Source organism: Aulonocara sp. 'chitande type north' Nkhata Bay, linkage group LG13 (assembly GCF_057382095.1).
Source record: "Aulonocara sp. 'chitande type north' Nkhata Bay isolate Kocher_YH1m ecotype deep benthic linkage group LG13, A_spYH_male_GT1.1, whole genome shotgun sequence".
In the NCBI taxonomy this organism is placed as follows: domain Eukaryota; kingdom Metazoa; phylum Chordata; class Actinopteri; order Cichliformes; family Cichlidae; genus Aulonocara; species Aulonocara sp. 'chitande type north' Nkhata Bay.
In genome coordinates, this window is record NC_141356.1 from 237,803 (window position 1) to 259,138 (window position 21,336).

Consider the following 21,336-nt stretch of genomic DNA (forward strand, 5'->3'; position numbering starts at 1 on the left):
ATTTTAAGTGGGGGAACTTGCACAATCGGTGGCTGACTAAATACTTTTTTGCCCCACTGTAGATGTTACATACACATGTTGCTGGGTTAGAGCTTTGCCAACAATTGCATTGTGCACTTATCATGTAAAGTACTACTTTTCAGCTTTTCTAGAAGAACTTACAGATGGTTAATCAAAACCTGTATTGTATATGTTCACATTGTTCTTATGTTGCATAAAACAAATTCCTGCAACAAGATTAGTCATTAGCCTTTTGTTGCAACAACGTATCAGTAATAAATTGGTACTTTGAATAAACCATGCAAACAAAAAATCAGATAAAGTCAAAAAACAGAAATGTAGAGGCTTAAAACAGAAAGCGCTAAATATTTTTTAGATACAAAATCTGTTACAGCACAAAAAAGGGGAAACATATTGAATGCAAGTTGAAAGAAAACATAGCTGAAAACTGTAACATAAATTAGAACAAGTACTTTTAAACAAATCATCAAACAATTATAACTTCTGCCTTATGGCTGAGAACTCAGGACACTGCAGCTTAAGTGATCAGGTTATTGAAGTGTATCATCTTAAGTAATGCACATATTGCCAAAGAGTTCCTGCTGGATACTGGATTTGATAAAGTCACAAATTACCAGAGGAAAATGTTTGTTTCCTGACTGGTTGGCAGTGGTTTCTGAAAACTGTTGTCTTACTGGGTGGAGGTACAACTTTCCTGTTTGTGTTGCCCTCTTCATAGTTTCACTACAGCTAGGAAAGTAGCTAACCAGAGCTTGTAGATAAGTCCACTGGTTTTGCAAACTAGTTGGGCATTACACATTTTCCCTAGCAACAGGTGGTTGTCGGGGGGTCAGTGACTGGTACAAAGGCCTGTATAACTGGGGCATCATGTGGATGGGGGCTGCATGTCTACAAAACCTTAATAAGTACAGCTAAGGGACAAATGTAATTAGATTTATAAGCAGATAAACCAATGATGCAACTAAACATATAAAACTGATTATATAATACACAATATACATTGCACAACCAGAAGGTTATTTGGAGATTGCAAAAATGGACTTGGTGGAGGATGCAGTTTTAGACAAAAGATCCAGATCTAATAGACAAACAGTTAAATAAATAAAACACCAATTCAAAAAAAAAAAAAAATCAAATAAACAAAACAGCATATGATTAGCTAATAAACAACATTATTTGACAACCAAAGAAAACAAACACAATATTTAACCCATTTAAATGAAACAACAACATTATTTCATAGACAGCACTGTCAGAAAAGAAATAAATGTGATAGAAGTCTTTTCTTTACTAGTATTGGTTTTTTTTTTGAAGCTGCATTACATAGAAGCATAGAGCTGCCAGCCAGGCAAAAGAAAAATAGAGCCATATCACATTATAACGTGAAAAGTTTATTGTTCTAACAATATACTTTTCACATTTGAACAACATATTATCACATTATTACAATATAAAATTTATATAGTTATCATTTTTGTTATAACGTGATAATTATGTATGTTTTAATATGTGATATTATGTTGTTCAAATGTGAGTATATACAATAAAGTTTTCATGTTATAATGTCATACAGCTCGAATTTTCTTTTGCCTGGATGGCAGCTCTACGCTTCCGTAGTGTTGACACTTATGATTTATGTTTAAAATAATATTGATTGAAGCTACGTGATTCATAATTTCGTTTTAAATTTTAATAAATATAACTATAATTTTCCAGGTGCACTTGTACCCAATGAAAAAAATCAAACATCATTCTTTTACTAATGAACTCCAAAACTGAAAAATCCCCATAAAATAAAATACGACTTTGACCCGAGTCTGTTTACATGGCAGCTGTCAGGATGACATGGAATGCTTCTGTACATCTGAACTACAATAACAGGAAGGTGAAATGCTGACAAGTCATTTTATGCTATCTCAATGTACAGTAACAAATGAGCAAAAAGATTTAAGCTGTGTTGTTTTTAGATGGAAAAAGAGTAATTACATTTCAATATAATGGGTAACAAATGTGACTTTTCTGAGCCAGAATAAGTGACGGGGCTGGACATATGGAAGATGCAAATGTTAAAATTATGTAATTTCTGGTAAACAATAGGTCAAAGTATTTTACAAATTATACATTTCTCAAGAAATCATTAGTCAAGATATGAATACCACCCTTTCAGAACTGTGATGCGTATTCACTACTTAAAAGATGTTTAATTCATGCACTCCATTTACACGCTACGTACATTTATACATTAAATTCTCATCTTGTACAATACATACATATACAGCAGTGAACATGGCGTTCATACAAAAAAGTAAAAAATATCATATATGAGAACAAACATGATGTGCGATGCTGGTATCACACATCATACATACAGCACAATCATTCAAAAATGGTCATAGCTGCAGTTAAAGGGATTTTCTTTTTAAAAAGGCAGTGTGTCAACTAGTATCAGTAAGGAATCATCAAGTGGGTCTCCCTTTGCATTTTGGTTTTTCATGGAAACACATGGCATATATCTGCTCTGTGAGCTGCTCTGAATTCTTTATCACAGTTACGGTAATGATTTCAAATCAAACACAACACATTGCAAGTGACCATGCTTTTTTTAGGTGATAAATAGATGAGTCAGTGGAACAGATCAGCAGGTAAAGTCTCGACCTCTAGCTCTCTGTGGTTGTGATAGTCGCATTGCTGTTCTGTCCAGAAACACTTCAATGACCAACTACACCATGGAGCAAATGTTCTACTATCCAGTCTTTTTGAGGTTACTGTGTTCAGCAGAGCATAGCCACCAGAGTCTCTGACACTACTAGCCCTGTGCCCAGCCTGCAGGAAAAAGTTGAAAAGCCAACTGGGTAAAAACTGCAAACACTATATCCAAAGTTTTCCTTTTGGTGGCTTGTGGGAGATCATCTGCAGTAGTGCTACTTCTTTGCCAGTTGGAAAGGATGTTGACCCTTTAAACATGAGCACAGTTTTAATAAAAATAACAGAGCAGCAGAAATATTAACATTTCGACTGAACTTATGTACTGGACATCTCTTCCCTACTTCCTGCTGCCTAAGTTCTGATTTACTCCAGCCATAAAAGTGGCTAAATAGTCAGTATATGCATATATACATTTCTCCTATAGTTTTAGTACTTACAGTATAATTTTTGTCTCATTTCCTGTAAAATATCTCAAAATTAAGCTAGATTTAGCTGCTAGATTATATTTATTTCATACTTAAGTAATTTTAAGTACTGCACAATTTCCTAAGCACTTTTCCTAAGCACTTTAATTATTTGTTTCCCATAAAAGCCTGACTTGCTCCCTACTTATTGTAGAGGTCTAACTCTATGTGTATATAAATATAATTACATTGTAATTTCAAATAAAATACACGGAAATTCCTTTTAATTACAGAGGAATCATGCTGTTAGTCGCCGGGCATATTACAGTGTTACCTAGTGTCCTGAACTTGTTTGCAAGACACTGTTGAAAACAAACATAGATTGTATTTCCTTTCTTTGTAGTTGGAACTGAAAACAGGGTTGGATCTTTGGTTTCATTCTATAATACTGGACTTACTTCTCTACGAAGGTTTGAACTTTGAGAGTGTTTAAAGAAGAGTGAAAGCGTGAAAATGTTCATTCCTGTCTGAGAAAAGTGTATAAAGTGTGTAGTGAGGGGTTTTACAGCCTTAAAACATCTATAATAATTGTAAAAAATTAAAGTTGGCTACTTCGCGGATTTCACCTATGGCGGGTTATTTTAAGAATGTAACTCCCGCGATAAACAAGGAACCACTGTATACCAAAAGATTCTGGACAATTTAATTCTCCTAACTTTGTGGGAATTGTTGGGAGATGGCTCCTTCTTGTTTCAACATGACTGCACACCAGTTTACAACGTAAGTCCTGACCTCAAGCCAATGGAACAACACTGGGATGAATTACAGCAGAGACAGTGAACTCAAATGCAAGACTGCAATGTCAGTGTCTGATCTCACACATGCACTTCTGTGTAGAATGATCACAAACTCATATAAACACACATCTTATCCTTGTGGAAAGCCTTCCCAGAAGAGTTGAAGCTGTTTAGCTGCAGAAGCTAGCAAGCATCATATTAAACCCTATGGATTAAAAATGTTGTGGCATGGGAACAACGAACTCGACCACATCTTAACACTTTTCACACACTCTTTTATTCTGGTTGCTTGTTCTCTGTACACTCGGCTGGAATTTTGCAGCTGCACGACAACAACGTCAGGACCCAGTTCTTTTGTCTTTTATGCAGAGGAGGCATGATGACCTGATTGAGCTCGAGTGTATCAGTCTCCCCCGCAGCCACACCACAAATCCCACCCGCCACAAACGGGATGTCACTCAAGGTCATATATATGTGTGTGTAGGCAGTGGAGCAAATACTTTTGGCAATTTAGTGTATATCTGCACTGAGCCCAACGTGCATTAAATATGACTCATGTCAATGCAAACACTTGATGACATAAACATTTGTAGTTCTATACAAAATATACCTTGATGCAAATACTTGTTCACAGTACTGTGTATGTAAGAGTGTAGAAAAGCTAATTTTTTGGATTGAATACTTTTAGAGTATACCGTTTGTTTTTTTGCTCACGCAGTTTTCCCTATTTTACTGGCAAAGGGCTACCTTTAACCTCTGTCAAACATTACAGGAAAAACAAGTGCAGCGGCTGGTTCTTTACCGTCTGTGATGATAACTATACTAATCTACATTTATAATATGTAGGACAGCATAGAATTTGAGTAAAAAATGCCACGTATTTTATTAACATACAGTTTTAAACCTCTTCAAACCTGGATTGCACTGAAGTTAATGACATAACAACAACCTCACAACATAAAACAATGCAATCCTCTAGAGCGCAGATTAAACAGGGTCTACCATTTGGATTGTGATACTCTGTAACTAATGGGTACACTTAAATTATTTTTAGTCCAAATCATTATAAATGTAAACTTAATTATGACTGTCACTGAACAAAATAAATATTTTAAATATCTGAGCACAAGTATGCATGATAAATATCAGAGCAAAAACAAGGCTAACTGGTGACTAAGTTAATTTAGGTGCAGCAAAATGACACAATGAATATTTGCTGGGAAGGATCCAACAATAATCTCTAATGGCAACCTCAAATCCAGGCAGAGCACATCACACACAAAGCTTTGTCAAAGAGCAGCATATAATGGATTCATTTCATCCGCTCACTGTTGTTAATGAGGTTAATGAGAACAGCTGTTACAAAAAGTGTTTGTGGATAATAAAAAAAAAGGATGTACATTGTCCAATAAGGTTACAGCTTTCTTCATAACAGGATGAGACTATGAGGAGATTGCAGCAGCAGCAGCCTTAAATGAGAGTGGCAATGTTTGGGGTGAATACTAGAAAAAAAACGGCACTAGGATACCGAACCCAAGGGTCATAAAACAGGAGAATTTGACAAAACTATTTAGAATGAACTAAACGTAGAGGAATAACACAAAGCAGCAACACAGAGCTGTTACTTTCCTGTTGTGCAATTGGACATTTAGTTTACAGGATCAATCTTCTTGGAATTAAAATTGTTACAAAATCTTGGTTGATGCCCTCTTTCTTGACATAAGTGTTAAAAGCACTTTGCAATACTGGATAACTTAAAAACAGTTTAACAGCACTCTACGTTTAGATCTCCTAACTGATGAACTCATCACTTTGCAAAGTTTGGTCTGGATATAATGCAATGGGCGACCTCTTCAGCTGAATAGGAACGGCAACACAGACCGGCCAAAAAACTGTGACTTAAAGGTTTATCATTCCCCACAAAACGACTGTTAAAATGACCAATTTTACAGCTTAGAGCCAGCCAGTTACAAAAACTTCAATTTACATAAATAAGGCTTATCCAAATGGTTGTTGCTGCTTTGATTTGTGTGCTGATACAGACAACTGTGGCTGATCACGTCTACAGACAAATATGAAAATAAATACATAAATAAATATCACAAAGAGGTCAAATACTTTTTCATACTGTAGCAGTATGTATGCAAGAGACAGAACAGCTATTTTCTCGATTTAATAACATAATACTTTTAGAGTACACCCTTTTTTAAACTTCTAAAAATGTTAAACGTCTGATAACATGAGTCAACTTCTGCAGGTTAATTGTCCCATACACAGCTTCTCTCTCATTTAGCTCACTTCTAAACTATATGAAACTACATGTATAATATGCAGGACAGCAGAGAATTTGATTTGAAACATACAGTTAATAAAATATATGGCAGCTGCATTGCATTCTTGCTAATGATACTAAGATCCTACACAGCAAAAAACAAGTGAAGCAGCTTGTTCTAACAAACAGTATGGCTTGTTACATATTACAAGAGTTGTTGTTTCTGTTTTGGTGAGTGAAATTCTATTTTATTGATGTTCTTTACTTAGCACTAAAAGCCAGCACACTGCTGACACGAAATGCAGCTTCCCACCAAAACTTGCTAGGATTAGCTGATAATTTTACACTCCAAATACAGTATCCCCAGAGTCAAACCTCACGGGCTGACATCATGGTAGTTACACTCTCCTTTGTGTTTACTACATAATATGGAATTATATAGTAAACAAAATAGTATTAAATAAAACTTTTTTTATATTGTAGATTCTTCCTAATAGCCACGCTTTGCTTTGACTACTGCTTTGCTCACTCTTGGCGTTCTCTCCATGAGCTTCATGAGGTCGTCACCTGAAATGGTTTCCCAACAGTCTTGAAGGAGTTCCCAGAGATGCTGAGCACTAGTTGGTCCTTTTGCCTTCACTCTGCGCTCCATCTCATTCCAAACCATCTCCACTGGGTTTAGGTCAGGTGACTGTGGAGGCCAGGCCATCTGGTGCAGCACTCCATCACTGTCCTTATTGGTCAAATAGCTCTGACACAGCCTAGAGGTGTGTTTGGGGTCATTGTCCCTGTTAGAGAATACATGATGGGATGGCATGTCACTGCAGGATGCTGTGGTAGCCATGCGGGTTCATTGTGCCTGAATTTGGACTCATCAGACAAAAGCACAGATTTCCACTGGTCTAATGTCCATTCCTTGTGTTTCTTTCCCGAGCAGTAGAGGGGACTCTTGGTCTGCCTTTCCTGGGGCGGTCCTCATGTGAGCCAGTTTCGTCATAGTACTTGATGGTTTTTGTGACTGCAGAGTCTTAGCAATGTTCCGGACTGACTGACCTTCAGTTCTTAAAGTAATGATGGACTGTTGTTTCTCTTTACTTAACTGATTGGTTCTGTCAAATAGAGCTGTCAGCCATGCACCAACCTGACTTCTGCACAACACAACTGATGGTCCCAACCTCATAAGGAAGGCAAGAAATTCCACAAATGAACCCTGACAAGGCACACCTGTGAAGTGAAACCATTTTGGGTGACTACATCATGAAGTTCATTGAGCCAAGGGCCAAGGGTATGCAGGGCTTTCAGCGAGGCAAGGGGTGGGATCTAAAATATAAAACATATTTAGAGTTATTTATCATTTTTTCAGCTTGTATCTACTCACACTGTATCCCCTACAGTGTGAGTTGTGGTGGTCAGCATGCCTAGGAAAGCTGGAAGTGAATATGTGACACTGCAGTATAGTAGTTACTGGACAAACATGAGATTGATCTCTTATGTCTTCATGTTCTTCGGTTTAATATGAGCACAACAGTCTAAAATTCAAAGTGCACATTTAAAATAGCTTCCTGTCCCTGTGTGAACATATAGTAAAATTTAAACTAGTCTATATGCAGCGCTTGCTCTCATTATTATAGTTTTCAACACTTTGTCAGAGGAGAGTTCAACCAAGACTTTCCAAGGCTAAATTAGAAATGTTGCCAGCCCCACATCCCAGTGCAGCATGGTCTATCACAATAGAGCAAAACATAATGCAATAAGTTAAAGAGCATTATTCTCTTCACAAAATGCAAATTCAGTCACATTATCATTTTTCTTAGCCAATCATATAAAACAATGCATAGATATATAAAAAACATTACATACACACCGTCATATTTATTAAAATAAACAATATGTACAAAATTGCCATATATATTTATTTTTTCCATGTATAATAGAATAGTAATAGTAAAAAAAATAAATATCCTATGTACATCACACAAGCCATTCCAAAGTTATCGTCACTGCAAGGAAAAACAAAAGGCAAAATGTTAGTTGTTAGGTCACACAATGTTCCCCATGAAGTTAGCATGTCAGGCAAAAACACAATGCTGTGACAAACGTACTTTATTCCAACATCCAGGTACAGGTAAACCATCATCTCCCTGGAACATGTAGAGTAAAAAAGAGACAATATTAGAAGCAACAATGGACAGTATATTGAATCATTTTACAATTATATGAAAATAAAAACACATTTTGACCACCCAGCATTCTACAAGTGCAACTCATGCAGATTTTGTAGATTCCTTCAGGCCTGAAAACGACTCTATAATTACATCTAAATAGTTTAAACCTGAACAATAGCTATTCTGTGAAGAATTATAAATGTCAGCACTGAGTTTGTATCAATGCTAATGAAACAAATACAGCTGGAAGAGCGGAAGCAACCTGAGATATGTTGACATGGTACAAACAGTATTTATTTCTGCAGTTTTCATTGATGAAATTACATTTGTGTGTCCTTTCAGGATGAAATCTGGGACTACAGCTGTTGCAAGTTGTACAGAAAAACACTATCACCATAGCAACAACCATGCATATTATGGCATTTACAGACTTTTGCTACAATAAGCAGGTAAAGTCAACAGCTATTTCCCAATTCATAGGCCGCATCCTTCAGAGGACCTGGCCTTTGCGGTCTTCATGGGCCGAATTTGGACAGCTCTTGTCGTGTTGCTGTGACGTAATAGGCCTACAAATGCGGCCTCAGAAGGATGCGGCCTATGAATTGGGACATACCTAATATTTCACCGATTCCCAATTTTTTTTCCAAAAGTATGTGACAGATAAAACTTTGATGTCTCCTTCACAAAAAGGAAAACCAAGAATTTTAGGTGCCTCTATACTTAGAGATATATTTGCTTTAACACACGGGCTGCTGTGATTCAGACTGAGCCTTTTCAGTTGTCAGACTGTGAAAGGAATAATACAGGGTGGGCCATTTATATGGATACACCGTAATAACATGGGAATGGTTGGTGATATTAAAGTCCTGTTTGTGGCACATTAGTATATGTGAGGGGGCAAACTCCTCAAGATGGGTGGTGACCATGGTGGCCATTTAGAAGTCGGCCATCTTGGATACAACTTTTGTTTTTCCAATAGGAACAGGGTCATGTGACACATCAAACTTATTGGTAATGTCACAATAAAAACAGTGGTGTGCTTGGTTTCAACGTAACTTTATTCTTTCATGAGTTATTTACAAGTTTCTCTTTGTTCACAGCCATTGACATGTCGAAGAGGTTAACACGTGAGGAGCGGATCGAAATTGTGTTGATATCTGGTGAACGCAGTAACGAGGTCATTGCAGCAGATTTCAATACAAGACACCCATCTCCCATGCTACAGCTAGCAAACTGCTTGCTAAGTTTCGTGAAACTGGTTCAGTGTTGTCAAAGTAGCTTGCAAAGAAAAGCGTCTGGACTTCTTTAAGTTGCTTGAAGACGTTTCACCTCTCATCCGAGAAGCTTCTTCAGTTCTAAGGTCAAATGGTGGAGAGTCCCAGATATAAACCTAGTGGGAGTGACCCCCCACAGAGGGACAAAAGGACCCCCTGATGATCCTCTAATCGCCTGAGCCAAGGTGTGAAATTGGGTGTGGGACCCAATCAGCCAGAGTTTCGGGTGTGTTCATTGTGAAACCTGGCCCCACCTTATCATGCGAATTCCTGAGGTCAGATGGCCCAGGATGTGAGTGGGCGTTAAGGCGTCTGGGAAGGGATCTCAAAACTGGATTATAGATGGCAGAGGATCCAGATGAAACCATGGTGTCCTTTGATGTAGTCTCTCTCTTCACTTGCATACCCACCACGGAGGCCGTGGAGACTGTCAGAAAACGACTACAAGAAGACAGCTCCTTGGAGGACAGGACCAACTTCACACCCGATCAAATCTGCACACTGTTAGACCTCTGCCTCACCACTACATATTTCAAGTACAACGAAGGCTTTTACAGACAAAAACATGGCTGTGCCATGGGCTCCCCCGTGTCACCTATTGTAGCCAACCTTTACATGGAGGAAGTGGAAAGGAAGGCTCTTGGCTCTTTCAAAGGAAGAGTACCCAGCCACTGGTACAGATATGTGGACGACACCTGGGTCAAAATCAAGACACAAGAAGTGGAATCCTTCACTGCGCACATTAACGCTGTGGATAAGAACATCAAGTTCACCAGGGAAGACACAAAGGACGACTGTTTGCCTTTCCTGGACTGCGCTGTGCACATTGAAGAGAACGGCAAACTCAACATCGAAGTTTACCGGAAGCCCACACACATGGACCAGTACCTCCTTTTTGAATCCCATCACCCTCTGGAACACAAACTTGGAGTAATTAGGACCCTACACCACCGGGCAGAACATGTTCCCTCTAAGCCTGAAGGAAAAAAGAAGGAACACACACATGTAAAGGAAGCACTCAAAACGTGCGGCTATCCTAAATGGGCGTTCTCAAAGTCAGCAAAGAGGCACAGAAAAGAAGACCAGACACCAGCGAAGGAGGATAAGAAGGACAGACGCAACAACATTGTCATCCCCTATGTAGCCGGTGTATCAGAAAAAGGAGGAGAGTTTTCTCCAAGCATGACATCCCAGTGTATTTCAGACCCAGCAACACACTCAGACAGAAACTGGTTCACCCGAAAGACAAAACGCCAAAACACAAACTTAACAATGTGGTGTATGCTGTACAGTGCAGCGAGGAATGCTCAGACCTCTACATTGGAGAGACCAAACAGCCACTTCACAAGCGCATGGCACAACACAGAAGAGCCACCTCCACAGGACAAGACTCAGCAGTCCATCTGCATCTTAAGGATAAAGGACACTCTTTCGAGGATGCCAATGTTCACATTTTGGACAGAGAGGACAGATGGTTTGAAAGAGGAGTGAAAGAAGCCATCTATGTCCACTGTGAGCGACCATCTTTGAACAGAGGCGGGGGTTTACGACACCAACTCTCTGCCATCTATAATCCAGTTTTGAGATCCCTTCCCTGACGCCTTAACGCCCACTCACATCCTGGGCCATCTGACCTCAGGAATTCGCATGATAAGGTGGGGCCAGGTTTCACAATGAACACACCCGAAACTCTGGCTGATTGGGTCCCACACCCAATTTCACACCTTGGCTCAGGCGATTAGAGGATCATCAGGGGGTCCTTTTGTCCCTCTGTGGGGGGTCACTCCCACTAGGTTTATATCTGGGACTCTCCACCATTTGACCTTAGAACTGAAGAAGCTTCTCGGATGAGAGGTGAAACGTCTTCAAGCAACTTAAAGAAGTCCAGACGCTTTTCTTTGCAAGCTACTTTGACTACGATGACCTGGATGACTGAGAACCTTCACAGACATATGGTTCAGTGTTGGATTTGCCAAAATGTGGATGCAAGAAAACTAATGAAGAAACATCAGTGGCTGTCCTAGCTTCATTCAGCAAGAGCCCACAGCGCAGCACTCTCCGCATGTCACGGGAGAGTGGCATTAGGCGAACGTCCCTTCGGCAGATATTAGCTACTCACAAATGGCACCCTTACAAACTCCAGCTGCTGCAGCATCTCAACGAGGATGACCCAGATTGGCGCACAGAATTTGCAGAATGGGCAAAACAAAAATTGGAACAGGACCCTCAGTGCACGCAGAAGATTTTGTTCAGTGATGAGGCAAACTTTTATGTGAATGGTGAAGTTAACAAACAAAACCACCACTATTGGTCTGACACTAACCCACATTGGATGGATCCCTCCAAGACTGTTGGACCAACAAAAGTGATGGTTTGGTGTGGTATATGGGGCACAACGATAGTGGGTCCATTCTTCATCAATGGAAGCCTCAAGGCCACTGGATATTTGAAATTGCTACATGATGATGTGTTTCCCTCTTTATGCACTGAAGCTGGCACGTTCCCTGAGTTTTTCCAGCAACATGGTGCACCACCACATTATGGGTGCCAGGTCCGAGCATTCCTAGATGAACAGTTTCCTGGAAAGTGGATTGGTGATTGTGGGCCAGTTAAATGGCCCCCAAGGACTCCCGATCTGACCCCCTTAGACTTTTATCTTTGGGGTCATCTGAAGGCAATTGTCTATGGTGTGAAGATACGAGATGTGCAGCACCTGAAACTACGGATACTGGATGCCTGTGCTGGCATTTCTCCTGCGGTGTTGCTATCAGTGTGTGAAGAGTGGGAGAAGAGGGTTGCATTGACAATCCAACACAATGGGCAGCACATTGAACACATTTTATAAGTGGTCAGAAACTTATAAATAACTCATGAAAGAATAAAGTTACGTTGAAACCAAGCACACCATTGTTTTTCTTGTGACATTACCAATAAGTTTGATGTGTCACATGGCCCTCTTCCTATTGAAAAAACAAAAGTTGTATTCAAGATGGCCGACTTCTAAATGGCCACCATGGTCACCACCCATCTTGAGGAGTTTGCCCCCTCACATATACTAATGTGCCACAAACAGGACTTTAACTCATTCACTGCCAGCCATTGGCAGTGAATGAGTTAAACCCATTGACTCATTCACTGCAATTGACGGCTATAGACGTCAATGGCAGTGAATGAGTTAATATCACCAACCATTCCCATGTTATTACGGTGTATCCATATAACTGGCTCACCCTGTAGATTTTATAATAAAGTCTAAGCCTTACCTGTGGAAAGGCAATCAAGAAGACCTAATCAGTTTGCTTTACAGATTAACAGATTCATGACTACATTAAATAAACAGATTAGCAAATCTCTTTTCTTTACTCTTTTTCACCTGTCTCCCCTCATTCACATACATGGACTTCAACTTAGTACTAGAGAATTCATGTATTTTCCCTCCAGTGAATAAATCCTTCCTCTCACTGTAGATCATGTCTACAATCATCACAGTCAGAGACAGACTCCTGCCTGCTCACCTGTCAACCTTTCCATCACCACTGCAAATAACAAGCGGCTCAGAGCCCATCACTGCTGATCTCACCCCTACCTTGAACCTATCCCTTGAATACTATCCTGTATTTAATTCAATTCAGTTCTGAACCTCATCACCAGCAGTCACCCCAAGGGACTTAGGGTTGTAAGATAGAGACCCTACAATAATAGAAAACCCCAAATATCAAACAACCCCCTTTTAGAAAGAACTTGATGACAGTGGGAAGGAAAAACTCCCTTTTAACAGGAAGAAACCTTCAGTAGAACCAGGCTCAGAGAGGGGCGGCCATCTGCTGGGATCAGTTGGGGGTGACAGGAAAGAAATAAGACACGATGGGAAAGACAGCCAGAGATTAATAAGAACTAATAATTAGATGGAGAGCGGTGTGTGAGCACATAGAGAGTGAAAAAGGTGAGATAACAAGAAACACTGAAACACTCCATGCATCATGGGAAGTAGCCTAGACCCATTGCAGTGTAAGAAAGCCCTTACTATATCCTCTGTCTCCCGAATCCAATCTGGGAGCTGGTTCCACAGAAGAGGGGTCTGAAATTTGAAGGCTTTGCCTCCCATTCTACTTTTAAATATTTTAGAAAATGAAAATTAAGCCAGGATTATATTCCATCAACAAGTCTCCTGTGTAGAGGACACACTAAATCCACATGTTTGTGGATCATAAAGAATGGATGCCTTTCTGATGCAACCCTGCCCATGTATCCGGGCTTGGAAATAGCACATGGTGGCTACTGGCCCCTGTGGCTGGTTTTCACTCCCTGTGGTAGTCTATTGCCTTGTAGATAGGGAAGAATAGTGCCCCATGCAAGAAACAGTGTAAGAAACCATGACTAAAGGCATTACTATATTTGAAAATAACACTGTGAAGGTTTTAGATCCGAGGTTGGTGTATTAGTCACAATTGTACGTGATGTTATGTTTCAAAGGTTTTTAGTCGTTATAATCACTCTTGATTATGTTATGTTGTCTCACCATATTGTAGAGGAAGCAGTGAGTTGATTACAATAAATTTAAACTATCATGCAAAAGTGCATATTGTTGTTTACAGCGATGCACTGTAGGATCCATAAAGAGGAGTGTGGTTGAGGGTAGCTAAAGGCATGCTAGTAAAGGGAAAGAAAGAGCACCATACCACAGGGCAAGGGGCATCCAGCCCGTCCAGGCCTGGCAAGCCCGGTTCACCTTTTTCCCCTTTAATGCCTCGGAAACCCTGTTTGTGAAATCAGCCATTTAAAAAAAGAGTTTTGCAGCTCGTGCAGCAGAAGAGTGTTTTCCCTCCACTGCTTAATGGCAGGAAGATCTCGATGTTTCTCCACGATGTCACTGACTTCAGTTTCCTAAACATGCAGGAAACCTGAGACTGACAGGAACCGGGCTCACTGATATGGACTTGCAAGGAAATGGTTTCTCTGATTCTAATGCAGAGGTTAATGTTCTCTAACATTTCACTAAGAGTATCTGACTGGTACAAGTAGAGCAGACCATCAGCATCTTCCCCAGTCTTTGATTGCTTTGCATGTTCAAAACAACCAGTGCACCATGGCTGGAAGAACAGAGCCAACAGTGCTGATGGACATAATGGATAAAATAACACCAGAGAGAAATCTGACAGTAGGTATGCTATTGATTTTGATTTAGTATTAGAAGCTCTTGCCTATAGCTAGTCTATGCTGAACTGTCTAACTTTCTTTACTACAAAGCTGCAGAGGTGAAGGTGCAGGAAGAAAGTTCAGCGTGGAGTGGGAATACTTTGGTGTCTCTGTGGCTGCCTGTTTCCTGTCTGTCTGGGACCTGGAAGAAAAGTTCCTCAATCATAGCTGTGATCCAGTCTCAAGCATCTTTGCTCTCATGAATGTCTTTCTTTTTCAGTAGTATTTTATAATAATGTCACACTATTAAGCATTACTAAGGTATTAGTAATGCCTAATTTATCATTTATGTAGTATTACTGCTCCTTAGTATGCCACTTGAAAGATACAGATATATTATTATGACTATGATTATGAAAATGATTATTACCAGCAGTGATAGTTGCGCATGGTGTGATAGTGTGATATTATTATAATGTCCTACACTTCCTCCTTTGGTTTTTTGAATGGATGAGGGATTTGAGGATGTATATTGATTCTAGTCGTGTTGTCAAAATAACCTACAGCTGGACCACTGGACCAAAACCACTCTGAGGTTGATTAGAAACATTAAATGAGGCAAAAGGAAGCTGTCCAACTGAAATGTCCTGAGAGTAACTTGCTGCTTCTTCCCTTTGCCTCATGGCTAAACACAGAACTACTGACATACCAATGGACAGGGGGCATCTAATCCAGGTGCTCCTTGGTCTCCCTTATCCCCTTTGGCCCCCCTGTTGCCTTTCTTGCCCCTCTCTCCCTGCAAACAGTGTATTAAAAAGAACAAATTTAATCCTCCTTACTACACCACAGTAGAAGCAAATGCTTTTGTTTGTAAGATTTCAATAGCTGTTTTTTGACATATGCAACAGATGATATGAGAAATTTTAGCGTCATTTTGATTCACTAGTTTTCTTTGTATGATTTAGCGATCTAAATTCACTAGAGAGTGGGAGGGAGTAGAAGGAAACAGGAAAAAGTAAGCCATTGCAGTTGGTGAGCAGGTTTCCTACCAGGGACAACATGCACACTACGAAACAGTGCACGTACAGCTTACACAGCTTGGCTCATTCACACAAGCACTTTTTTCTACTGAAGTGCTTTCTAGCTAACATTCACACACATTCTTACCCTCAAGGATGCATTAGAGAGCTTGGCGTTAGTGTCTTGCCCAGATGTAGATGTAGTAGATGATCTGCTCTAACTCCTGAACTACAGCCTACAGTGACATTTAAACTTGTCACAGTAACATGATGGGTCAAGAAACTGTTGGATTTTGATGCATAGTTTATTTTCTTGCATCGTGGACAATTCCTGATAAATAATTTTGTCTTTTACGGGAAAAATCGACTAAATTTACAAACTGAAGTCTACATTTAGGTGTTAAAAAGCAATCTAACACCAGGAGGGGGAAAAGTATTTGGTTAAACTTAAAACCTGCACCATTTTTAACAAACAAACCTATCACCCTGTTAGACCAAGAATAACAGATTGATGCTTTCTCAATATTAACATATATATCAAAATAAAGAACATCAATCCATTGTCTTCATTATTTAATTGCATTATATGTGCTACTTTGGCATGCAGCTATTTCAAAATGATTACGTGACTTCATCAAGTGGATTCAGTTCAGGTCAATTCAGTTTTATGTAGCTCCAATTTAAATCAAGCTGCTTCAAGGCATTTAAGGCCTTAAAAGTCTTTACTTTGATTCTAAGGTAAAGAAGGACCTTCAGGTCAATGTTTGTGTCACCTGTGTCTGCTCCTACAGGCAGGGATTAAGAGATAAGAGTTTCATGCTGTAACTTTAAGCAGAAAATGACTTTTGCTGCGATCTTTTTTGTTTCTGTCGTCTCATCTGGATACCATTAAACCCAGTGCTTGGGCTTTTAGCAGTTTATTTCAGATGTAGTATTTTTTTAGCACCTGCAGTAAAGACACTGGTAATATTTGGTGTAAGGTTTAGACTGATCACAGTTAGATTTGTACAAGCTGTTTAAAAAACAAAGATGAACCCAGAAATGCGAAAATCTTGTTGTGCTAGCATCTAATGAGTAGACACATTTTACAGTGATGAGAGAACACTGACGAGTTACAGGTTAAAGGTTCAGGGGCTGGAGGGACTTAAAGGATGCTTGCAAGGAAGAGCAACTGTTAAGTAGGACTAGTTAAGAGGTAAGTGTAAGAGAAGGAACCCAAGACTACATTAGGATGCAGGAGGAGGAGGAACAGAAGGCCAAAATTTGTGAGAGGGAGAGAGGGCAATCCCAGCAATAAAAAGAGCTGCAGGCCACAGAGCAAGGTGAAGGGAAGGAAAAGGGGATAGGAAGACCTGCGGAAACAAAGGAAGATAGGAAAAAGTAAAAACAGCAACACAATCTCACAGCTTCAACACTTTCAACTGGATATTCACATTTAGGTGGATTGTTTGGGTTTCTGTATGTGTACACTGGAAGTGTGGCCAGTTGAACGTGCTGAAAGAGCCCACAAAGATAAAACAAAATGGAAGTGGAAATATTAATTGTCACAGGTTAATGGGAAGGAAACAGGCATTCTCTGAGGGGTGGGTATGTGACCAGCACACAATGATGTTTTAATTCATAAAACAGTTTTTTCTCTTTAGTTCCACTAAAAACAAAGGTGCTTTAGAGGATGTCACTGAGGATATTGTTAGAATAGTTTAACATTAGCACTGGAACTAAAATTGATTATGACTGTTTTAACAGTAAGCCTGACATCGAGATGCCTCCAAGTGACCATTGGGTTCAAAACAAATCCCCTGCAAACCAAACATTTTGCCTAAACTATGACTCACTGATCTTTACTTTTATGCATAATATCAAAGAGAACATTTATTTATTGAAATTCAGATATTATCTGTATATATTAGAAAGAACATTGTCAGAGTTTCTCAGAAAGAAATTTCAACAACAATTTTGTGGATGTAAATGCCAACTGTGGTAATAATATTTACCAACATAAACTACTTAATAAATGAAATTACACATGTGTGTGTGCACAGATGATCAGCCACAATCACGTTAGTTACTTTATTTTTATAATAGGCCAAACACTGCAGACAGTATGTTACCTGATTTCCCTTGAGTCCCTGTGGTCCTACTAATCCCTGTAAAAAGAAATCAGATGTCACATTGGGGACTGTGCCATATGACTGCATTTGGGGAATAAGGACACATGTTTTTATCACTGTTGTTATTTTGCCAAATACAGTACTCTCCATAAAAAAGTGATGCCACTGTGTTAATATGGAATAAACTCATTCCATACGCTTTTAATACACACAAACATTTTTCCATATCTTTACTAAACAGCTTTGAAACAGCTTTACATTTAACCAAACAGTGAGTGAAAATGAAACTGAAGCATCGTCCCACACAAAACTGAAATCCCAGTAGATGTGTTTGTGACAGCAGTGTGTAGCTGCCGCATGAGTTTGAAGCGTAACAAATGCAAACATTGGCATGAATTGTTTCTTGAACTCTTGCAGTGTCATTGATAGCAGGAACAAATGGCCTTCTTTAGGATTGTACTGTATGGATAGTACTTGATCTTATCTTTCACCAGCACAGTTCGCCTCCCTACCCTTTGATGTGTAAATCATATTGCTGTGAAGGATGCAAATGCAAATTAAAATGTTACCAATGTTAACCCCCCCCCCCCCCCCCCCCCGAACACACACTCTCACACACACGCACACACACACACACACACACACACACACACACACAGACTTACGGGGATGCCTTGCGGCCCTGTTGGTCCTGGAATTCCAGGATCACCCTTTTCACCCTGTAGTTGTGACAGAAACCATCACCTGTACATGCCGCCTGATCTTAAACTCGATGCATCTTTTAGAATAAAAAAAAAAGTTACTCACTGTCTCTCCCTTTGGTCCTGCTGGCCCTGGCACACCTGCAGGTCCTACTAGACCCTTTAAAACATGTTAAGGAAAGTAAATAGTAGGATCTACAAACAGAATAGTCAGGATCATCAAATGCCTCAAATCAGTAAATCAACAAGCTTTCTGGTACAATGTATCTTGGAGCATTTAAACCAGTTCTTCACAAATCTGAGATAACAGAACATTTCTACAAGGTAATTTTCTGCTGGTACTTGTAGCATATACCAAGCTTGTTGAACTACTGTCCAAACTGTATTAAACGAGGGAAAATGAATAAAATGTCAAGGTTGCAGCCTTCTGTCTAAGTATGAATCAAGATTGGAGAGGAAGATCTTGCATCTTAGGCATATCCAGCATGTGCACCCCTGTCTGTAATGCAGCTGTCCACGTGTACTACATGATATTTAAACATGCAGCACAGGTATCTCTGCATGCTTATTTGCATACTTTCCAGCAATGGCAGCTTTGCAGCCTGACGTTGGTACTAGGAGGGCCAGGAAGCAGGAAACTGTTAAGGTATGATCAGAGTTGGAGTACTGACACTATAATGGCATTCTATACGAGCTGGCAAGTTGTTTTGTTGGCAATCGCTTACAAGACACTGAATAGTTTGGAATAGTTAAGACGATCTGGAAAACAACTTGCCATAACACATAAACAGCTTCAAATTCCAAGATCTCTCAGGTGCTTGTGGTGGCTGGGCCTGTATGAGATGTGGTTATATCTCATAACCATATGGATTTATGGTTTAAATTTTCAGGTTACTGATACTTAGAAAAGTAGTTGAGGGAATTTAATTAAAATAGGGAAAAAATAATTGAAATTTCTTCATACCTAATCAGCTTAGCAGGAGTCATTGATGAGTTTCCCTTTTTACAAGAAACAAACTGAATAACAAGTTTTTATTTCTTTTTATAATGGTAATACAGTTAAAGAGCTTACCTCCTACAGATAATTTACTTTGAAAGCAATTTGAACATCTATTGCCTAAATTAGTTTCATTTGTATGTCCATCTTTATGCACAGGCTAATTTCTTTTGTCAACTCTGGAAACTTACACAACTGCCTGTAGACAAGCCATTATTCAAATCTTTTTTTGAATAAAAAAAACCAGAGTGAAAACAGAGGTTATGAGATTTGATGGACAGTAATTGATAAGGAAATATACATATTTCTATTCTAGCTTGATTTTCTATTCTAGGAAAGCAGGCAGACATGTTGAACATAAAAACTTGCAAACTAAAAGGAAGGAAACCAGGAATCTGTAATAAGCCTGTTTTGAATTGGGTGAAGTTGGCTTAAAATTTTAAGGGTTTATTGCTGATTGTGTAAAGAATTAAAATGCAAACGAACACAAAGAATATTGATATGTTTTTGGAAAATTGTGATGAACATACTAAGATGGTGAGTCATTGTAACTAAACAGTTCTAGGTAATTTGTGTTGGTAATACTCAAAACAGATGGATGATTGTCAATGATCAGTTTTGTCATTGACAAGTAATAATCAGGTAGCAGACTTTCACCCGGGGTACCAGAAGCTCAACAGCAGACTAAGTTGTTTGGCAGAGAAGATTTGCAAGTTTTCATGGTCACAATGCACACACTCAATTCTGCTGCTGTACATGTACACCACCATTTAAGGGGAAATTTACTATCAACACAAAGTACGAAGAAAACTTTTTAGTTATAGTAACTCGCTATCTAACTATGTTGGTGGAAATAAATAATTGATCCCCTACTTTGTACATTTGTAACTTACATAGAAATGGACAGCCTCTAATTATGATGGTAGTTTCATTTTAATGGAGAGAGACCGAATATTAACCAAAAATGCAGAAGAAAACACATTACATCAAAATTATAAAATGATTTGATTTGAATTCTGACTCCAATAAATCATTCATTCTCTTTTGATCTTAACTCTTTATGTGTAGAAACCACACCTGTCCACAGAATCAACCTCTCCACCATGATGGGCAAAACCAAAGCTCTCAAAGGACGTCAGGGAAAAGACAAAAGCTGGAATTAGCTACAGTGCTAACCACCGTGCCACCGTGCTGCCCTTGGTTTGGTGCTATTTATATAGCACCAAATCACAACAACACTCGACTCAGCATGCTTAATAATGCAAGACCCTACACAGAGTCACCCCAACCATCAGATGACACCCTGTGAACAAGCATTTTGGCAACAGTGGGAAGGAAAAACTCCCTTTCAAGAGGAAGAAACCGACAACCGACTTGCTCACCTGGAAAGGGCTGGGAAACCTGTGAGAATCATGTTCTTTGATTTCTCCAGTGCTTTGAACACCACTCCTGCCCTGACCACACTCGCAGAGACTAGCTGGAGTATACAGGTGTGGACCATCATCTCACTACATGGATCCTGAACTATCTCACCAGCGTCCATCAGTACGTAGGATTTCAGACATGTGTGTCTGTACAGGCACCCCACACACCCAATACAGCACAGATGTCTCTTAAAACTCGGTCAATTACTTCCAGCAAGAATTCTCTGATGACTGAGAGTAAAGAGAACTGATGGGGACTGTTTTGGCTGATGCAGCAAAACTGTCTATTCAACACTGGGAAAACCACCT

At 39.4% G+C, this 21,336-nt stretch overlaps 1 protein-coding gene across 1 annotated transcript in view; it reads right to left on the minus strand.

Moving 5' to 3' along the window:
* col13a1 (collagen, type XIII, alpha 1) overlaps positions 1 to 21,336 on the minus strand; it is a 71,236-nt gene continuing 49,900 nt past the window's right edge. The window contains exons 30-35 of the mRNA XM_086258171.1: positions 18,713 to 18,766; positions 18,571 to 18,624; positions 17,906 to 17,941; positions 15,485 to 15,571; positions 8,303 to 8,341; positions 1 to 8,200 (exon numbers count right to left, since the gene is read on the minus strand). Of these exons, the coding sequence (XP_086114297.1) occupies positions 8,198 to 8,200; positions 8,303 to 8,341; positions 15,485 to 15,571; positions 17,906 to 17,941; positions 18,571 to 18,624; positions 18,713 to 18,766 (273 nt within the window). The 3' untranslated portion in view covers positions 1 to 8,197. The remainder of the gene's footprint in view (positions 8,201 to 8,302; positions 8,342 to 15,484; positions 15,572 to 17,905; positions 17,942 to 18,570; positions 18,625 to 18,712; positions 18,767 to 21,336) is intronic.